This window comes from Diospyros lotus, chromosome 9, assembly GCF_014633365.1.
Source record: "Diospyros lotus cultivar Yz01 chromosome 9, ASM1463336v1, whole genome shotgun sequence".
In the NCBI taxonomy this organism is placed as follows: Eukaryota; Viridiplantae; Streptophyta; class Magnoliopsida; order Ericales; family Ebenaceae; genus Diospyros; species Diospyros lotus.
The window spans coordinates 11553179-11560975 of NC_068346.1; the positions used below are offsets into that span (position 1 = coordinate 11553179).

At 36.4% G+C, this 7797-nt stretch overlaps 1 protein-coding gene across 1 annotated transcript; it reads left to right on the plus strand.

The window, feature by feature from the left end:
• The first annotated feature begins 892 nt into the window (after positions 1–892).
• LOC127809142 (histone-lysine N-methyltransferase ASHR2) lies at positions 893–3982 on the plus strand. The gene is made up of 3 exons (XM_052347846.1): positions 893–927; positions 1017–1128; positions 2398–3982. The coding sequence occupies exon 3, from the start codon at positions 2575–2577 to the stop codon at positions 3850–3852; it is 1278 nt and encodes a 425-aa protein (XP_052203806.1). The 5' UTR covers positions 893–927; positions 1017–1128; positions 2398–2574; the 3' UTR covers positions 3853–3982.
• The last annotated feature ends 3815 nt before the right edge of the window (positions 3983–7797 follow it).

Sequence of the window (7797 nt, forward strand, 5' to 3'; positions counted from 1 at the left end):
AAAAATTAAACCACGTTGAGTTACTCAACTTTTTTAAAAATGTATTCAAACTTGAATTGAGATTGATAGAAAACCTCAATTTTTTGGGTAAAAGAAAATATAAGAATTTTTGAAACATAAAAATCTAAAGAAAAATACTATTTGTAGCCAATTTTTTTTGTTCTTTATAGTCGGTAGAAATCCACATTCTCTCTTTTACTCTTTATAATCACGTTAATAATTATTTACAGTCAATATTTTTTAAAAATACTCTCTTCTATTATTACCACACATGATCGCAATCATTTTCACACAATCATTCTTGAAACATATTTTCAAATCCCAACAAATCAAATCGTCAATTGATGTTTGTGACGAAAACAGCAAAATTAGAGATAAGATGTGTGGGTGTGAATGTGGATTATCTTTACAAAATCAGAGGTGGCATTGCGATTGTCGACAACCCCTACCATCATGGTCATGACATAACCCAAGATTTTGGTTGTGATGGGGTAATTACTGACGGCTATAGTCGTCCCCATGACCACTTTCCTGATAATATTCGATTCTCTAATTATATGTTTATCTATGTATATATATATATGTAGACATGCACATGCGTATGGAATGTAAATGGTATTTTTTTTTATTATGGGCAATGATTACTTCATTATTTTTTTTATCATATGATTTAATGAAATTTTTAATAAGAGATAAATAAAAATTTTAAAAATGAATTTATTATAAAATATAAAATTTAAAGATGAATAACATAATTTTCTTTTTTTTACTATTGTGGGCTGCACCTGTTATGATGATGTGGGCTGTCATGAATAAGATTTGAAGGAGAGGGTTTAGGGTTTAGTGGAGGGGGAAGTAAAGAGTCCTCTTATTAATGGTGATTAGTGAGATGAGTGAGCACATACTAAGGAGGATTAAGCAACTCAGGTAATTATCAATGATTTAATATAAAAATCCCAAAATATTAAAAATAAGAAAGTGTTGGTAAAAAACTGTACAACTCAAATGCATGCCAGGATTAGGTGGAACTTCGCTAGGGCTCTCAATTTTACACTTGCTGCCGCTTCTCCGGTGCTTTCAACTCCACCCCATCAATCGGACAGTTGCAGGATCCGGCATCTCATATGGGTATCATTTACTGTCTCTCGCTCTCCTTGTATACATCTTCATCTTCACTATGCTACCCTGTTGTTACAAATGGCATTTGAATATCAAGACACATGATCTTCCCTGGAATAGTGAATAATCAATTAGGGTTAGGGTTAGAAACGAAACTCCAATCTGTTTATCTTCGCAATAAATTTGTGTCTTCCTGTCGTCGAATTAGGCATGACTTTTTCTCTTTGGTGTGGGTTTGGGAGGGATTACAGCTAAAGCCCTCCAACCATGATCCATTTTCAATTAACACCCTTTATCTGAAAAGGGTTACAATAACACCCCCTTAAGTATCAGCATTGTAACCTACACTAACTCCGTTTATGGTGAATTGGTGATGAAGCACCAACACAGCCATCCATGCGGTTGACCATCATTCAGCCAAGCATCAAAATAGCGTAACAATAACCGTGTGAACTAGCTTCTTGGCCCCAAAATATCCTCCACAGACACTGAAATAGATACCATCACTAACTGGTTAAACAAATTGGGGTACACTAGAGCAAGACAAAATAGAAAAGAATAGTTTCAGAAAGTTGTCATGGAAGTATTTTTGTTACATATCATCAATATTTCAATATAACTTGATCAATTTTGTTAAAGTGTAGACGAGACACTCTTTCAATTTTATATGCTTATGGTTGGAAGCTAGAGGAGTATTAGATGATTCTATGTCTCTAGGGATTGCTGGTGGGTTACAATGCTTATTCAAATATCTAATTGTCCCATCAAACGTTTGACAAATGTAGTAATGGTTTCCACAAACTTTAGCCAATGGATTAAAAAACCCACCTTTTGTGTCAAAAAAGATTTTTCATTTGAACAAGCTTAAAGAAGATTTTTGATTTTGTGAATGTTGAACTCTTAATCTATCTATATTTATGTTATACCTCACTTAGGAGTACAAATATTTTTGCTTGATATGCAGATTACAAGTAGAAGTACATCATTTAATGACTATTATTCTTGTTCAACTATTAAAATTATTTAAAGCTACCTGCAATTTATGCAGGATGCTTGTATGAATTGATCTGTATGACTCATAGTCACAGGTTATCCTCTAAACAGTTGTATACAAAAAATTAGGTTCACTATCAAGATTTAAGAAAAAATACGGATTAATATAGTTCTTTATTTATTTATAATTTTTTAATATATGTTTGGCCTAATCAGGATGTTTCAGTTTGATTTCTTCTGGTTTGAACAAGAACATTGATTCAGTCCCTTTCAAGTTTTTTTCAGCTATCCGAGCTTGAGTAGAGACTACAGTGGAACTTTTTGCTACTAGTTTATGCCTACATCCAATAGCCTGCAGCAGCAGAGCATGAAACAGTAGTACCTACATACTCAACAGCGAACCAGTAAAAAAGACAGCCTCAAATCCACCAGCAACACCTTCAACAAGTCAACATTTTGTCAATGTCATTGGTGAAGGATGGTAATTGTCAGACAACAGTGGCCACCTATGTGAGGATGGCAGAGATAGAAGGGAGGGGGAGGGCATTGGTTGCCTCTAAGAACCTAAGGGCAGGGGAAATTGTCCTAAGGGACTCCCCTGTCCTTGTCTATTCAGCTCTTCCTTTAAAATCTCTACCCACTCTACAAGGAGGAGAGGGCAGTAACCATCACTACTGCACCAATTGCTTCAGAAAGTTAGATCTTTCTAGCCCCTCTGTTTTATCATGCCCCTCGTGCTCTGTTGGAGGAGATCACATCCCAGTCCTCTTCTGCAGCTTCAACTGCCAATCAGTAGCTCTTGCATTGTCCCACACCCCTTGGGTCTGCCAAGCCCTACGTGGTCTTCGAGACTGCCATTCACTACTGATTCACCACCAACAAGAACATCAAGTCCAAGTTCGTTTCCTCATTGCTGCCTATAATTTGGCAATTGTTTCTCCTTCGAATTTCCATATTCTGCTGTCTCTTCAAGGCGATTCCCTTGCTCAGCCTGATGATACTGCCCCTTTCCTTCATTCTCTCATCTCTTCCATCTGCCCCCCTCCACTTCCTCCTCAGATCTCTACTGGATTCAGTTTTTCATTGGAGCTAACTTCAGCCTTACTGGCTAAGGACAAGCTCAATGCTTTTGGCCTGATGGAGCCTTTTGTCAAAGATGGGGAGAGATCTGTCCGGGCTTATGCCATCTATCCAAGTGCTTCTTTTTTCAATCATGATTGCCTGCCCAATGCTTGTAGGTTTGATTACCTTGATGCTTCTGCTGCTTCCACACCGGCCAACACTGACATCATTGTCAGGATGATTCATGATGTTCCCCACGGCAGGGAGATTTGTCTGAGTTATTTTCCTGTCAACCTCAACTATGCAGATAGGCAGCGTAGGTTGAGAGAAGGTTATGGTTTCACCTGTGAGTGTGATCGCTGCAAGGTTGAGGTGAACTGGTCCGATGAGGAGGAGGATGAAGAGGGCTTGAGTGGGGAGGATGAGGCAATGGACGAGGAGCATGATGAACTTATGGAAAATTCAGAGGCCGAGGATGGCGGCGTCAAAGAAGAAAGTAATTTCCCTCATGCATATTTTTTCTTGAGGTACATGTGTAATCAAAAGAATTGCTGGGGTACATTGGCTCCACTGCCTCCATCCCCATCAGATGGAACTCCATCAAGTGTGTTGGAGTGTAATGTCTGTGGCAAATTGAAGAATGATGATGAGGAAGCAATGGATGCCTTAGAGGAATGAGTTCATTGATGCTTCTGTAGGTAATTTCATCTCTTCACTGCTCATCTGGTCCCTAATTTTGCGCAATTGCTTGTCACCTTTATCATACCCTTTAATTTTAATAAGAGAACATGCTTTCTTTGTTTCATTAGTTTTAGCTGTGTCTGTTTTAATTTTTGTTGAAGTTGCAGTAGTCTCATCTTTACTCATTCAACTAAGCTCTCTGATGATTTGAGCCATTGGTATCTTAAGCAGAGGTTATGATGGTGAACTCCCCGTCTTTACACGAAACTTTCAGGGTGCACTGTGTATTTTACCGTTAGTAGTTAAATAGCTTAATGTATATAACTTCGTATAGTAGCTAAATCATATATTAGATCGCAAAACACCCATTAAGCAATAACAATAGTATCAATCTTTAACCAAAATGGCCGGTATAAATGATTTCTAATTACCAATTCTTTATCTATGGTCATATCATTTGTGAAACTCTTATAATTTCTTATATGCATTTAAGAATTTCTTTCTATCTAACCAAAAAAAATCTTACTAAATTTTTCTTACTCTCTCTTTCTCTAATGCTAAATGCTTATTTTATAAGTGTATCTGTTAATCTAAAAGCATTGATTAGAATAATACATATTATCCCATTTCTCATAAGAGTATTGTTAATCTAAAAGCATTGATTGTAATAATACATATATAAATATCACGATCACCTCATTTTCGTAATATCTTTAGAGTAAATTACGCATCTATCCTTGAAGTTTAGTTTAATTATAGCCAATACCTCATTTTAAAATTGATGATGGCCTTCCCATGTTGTCTGGAGAAGGATGAAATGACAATTTTATGTTGTTTTTGTGATCCCTCACTCAGAACCCGCTATGGTCAAAACTGGATAGATTTAGTCACTGGCAAACCCTAGTTTAAGGATGATCGAGCCTGAATTTAGAAATGGCTAAATTATTGTTAATGGAAAAAAAAAAAAAAAAAAGAATAGAAAGGTAAAGAAATAGGGGCATTTTTAAAACTTTGACGATAAAGGAAAAATTATACAAGGTTTGTAATATCACTAAAGGTCATTATCATTTTTAAAATGTGGATAATACTACTTGGACTTAGTCCAAAAACTTGAGGTGTTGGTTGTAATTTTCTTTACTTTCTATAAAAGAATTGGGTAAATTTCATATATCGTCCTGAGGTGTGCCTATATTACACCAAGTGCCCTTATATTTTTAAAAATAACATTAGATCTCTCTTGACTTTTATAACTTTGTTCACTTCTATCTCTACATTGTAATTACAATCCCTTCCTCCCTCTCTTTGTGCCCCTTCTAAAAAAAACAAAACACAAGTAGTGTTCATTTTTGTTGGAATGGGTTGCAACCACCATTACCATATCATTGATCACTGTTCACTATAATAGGATTCACATCCAATGAGATTTAAAGTAAAACCCCATTGGTTGGGTATCCTTCACCCTATGACTTGGTTAACTCGCATGTGGCTAGTCTTTTCAGGCTTTCCTTTCCTCTGGGACCCTTTCCCGATGGGGTTTCTGTTAATGTTAGTGCCCTAATGTTTCATTTTGATGGTGTTTAGCTAGTGTAATTTGGGACTAATGATGTATATCTTGCAAATTGAATAAAATATGTTTTCATAGTTTTATGGTCATATCTTCATTCATATATCTCCAATTAATATATATGAATGAGTTTCTAGATTTTCTAATAAAGGTCTTATTCTTAAGGGTTAAGAATATCCCTTAAGAATATGTGACATAAACTCTTGAATTTAGAATTTCTTAAAGTGATTTCTAGTTCTTAGATTTTTGAGAGAGGGAATATAATTAATCGATTACGAACTGACACATAGGCTACTGTCACGGCCTAAGCCTAACAATTATTTTCTTTCTAATCCGATAAGAATTAGAAAGATGAACACAAGAACAAAGAGGGATAAGAAAGAACGAAAGAGAAGAGAAAGAGAGAATTCAAAACTCTATAATATTCTTGTTGGAAAATCCATCCCAAGGGTGTGGAGAATTTATACAAGGCGTTAGGAAGGAGAAAATTCTCTTGCCAAGGTGGGCCCTACACCCTTCACAATTATAACAAACCTGTCTACACTCTTAACCTCTTGCACATGTCAGTAACTAACTTCCATATTAATAATTAAAACAATAACAGAAAAAAAATTTAAATTGGTTATAGTGGCCTAGTTCATCCTGTGACATTTTCCCCCTCATTTACAAATTTCTTGTCCTTAAGAAATGTTGAGGAGATTGGCAGTCCTTAGAAATTGCTTGAAGAGATCTGGAAGGTACTTTCAAGTATTGTTATCAGCCGAACTGCCATGCCATTTGACCAAGATTTGAATAAGAAGAGCCCCATGCTTGTACACCACATTTCTTTCTAATATAGCTTCTGGTTCCACCTTTTTGTTAGCCTCTTTAGGAAGAATAGACAATGCAGAACTCACCAGTTGTGCACTTATTAACCTTTTTAGGAGAGATACGTGAAACACAGGGTGAATTTGTGACCCTACATGTAGCTGCAAATGGTATGCTACATTTCCCCCTTAGCTTCTACGGGAAATGACCCATAGTACTTGGAACTAAACTTGGTTACCTTTCCTTGAGTGATGGACTTTAGGTGAGGATACCTCAGCCTCAAATACACCTCATCTCCCACTGCAAACTCTCTCTCACTTATTTCCTGTCAACAAATTATTTCATCCAATTTTGAGCTGAAGCTAACTCCTGTTTCAGTTGTTGTGTTACTCTCCTCCTTTGCTATAAATAATCTTTATTGTTACCACATTGGATCCTCCCTCTATTGCAAGCAGAACAAGGGGTTTATACCCAAATAAGGCTTCGAACGAGGACATGTTGAGTGAGGAATGGTGGTTAGTATTATACCACCATTGGGTCAAAGACAACCACCTATGCCACTCCTTCGGTTGTAAGAGGCAAATGCACCTTAAGTAAGTTTCTAAGCTTTGGGTTCACCCTTTTGGTTTGCTCATCGAATTGAGGGTGATAAGCCGTAGACATGCTCAATTTTGTTCCCAAATACCTCATAAGCTCCTGCCACATCAAATTGGTAAAGATCCTATCTCGGTCGAAAATTATGGACTTACGAGTCCCATGTAGTTTAACCACTCGATCCAATAAAGCCTTGGCCACCCTTTGAGTTGTGTAGAGGTGAGTTTGAAGGGAATCACGTGTACGATGATACATACAAAAATAAATTTTTTACCGTGTATTAGATACGTATAACAGAATATAATATACACGTCATATACTAGCTTGGATATTTAAGCAACACACATATTCAACAATTGAATACATAAATAAATGCATACATGTTGTCCGATGTAAGGTTGGGATACAGAAAGAATTTCTGTACTGAGACAGCATCCACCTCACACTGTGGTGGTCCTCGTATGTCCACACCTAGTATGTCGAATGGTACCGTTTTGGTCACTTCTTCCCGTGCTAGACGTATAAATTTTAAGTATCACTAGTGCTCGCGTCTCAAAATTATACGCGTAACAATTACACGTATAATTTTCGTGATAGCAAAATATTTTCAAATGAAGTAGAGGAAGAAGAAGTTGCGCGCACAGGAAAAAGAAAGAAAGTAGAGGCCCTGCCAACCTTTCTTTTATTCAATCCCCCATCCATTTTTTTCTTCTTCTTCTTCTCCCATTTGAAATCCTTTCATGTTACTGTTCAATTAATAATTGATTTCACTATGCAATCAATAATTACTTTTACTATGCATTATTTGCAATTCACCGCCAATCTACTATGCAGTCAATAATTAATTTCACACTATGCATTATGCATTATTGGTAGGAGAGGCCAAGGGTTAACTTTTGACCAATCACTTTCAGAGATATTTCAGGCATACGATGTCAATAACAAATGCAACACTATATGGTGTAACTTTCTAGATT

Excerpts from the sequence above, each read along its gene's own strand:
- LOC127809142 (XM_052347846.1), top strand. The coding sequence starts at position 2,575 with ATGTCATTGGTGAAGGATGGTAATTGTCAGACAACAGTGGCCACCTAT.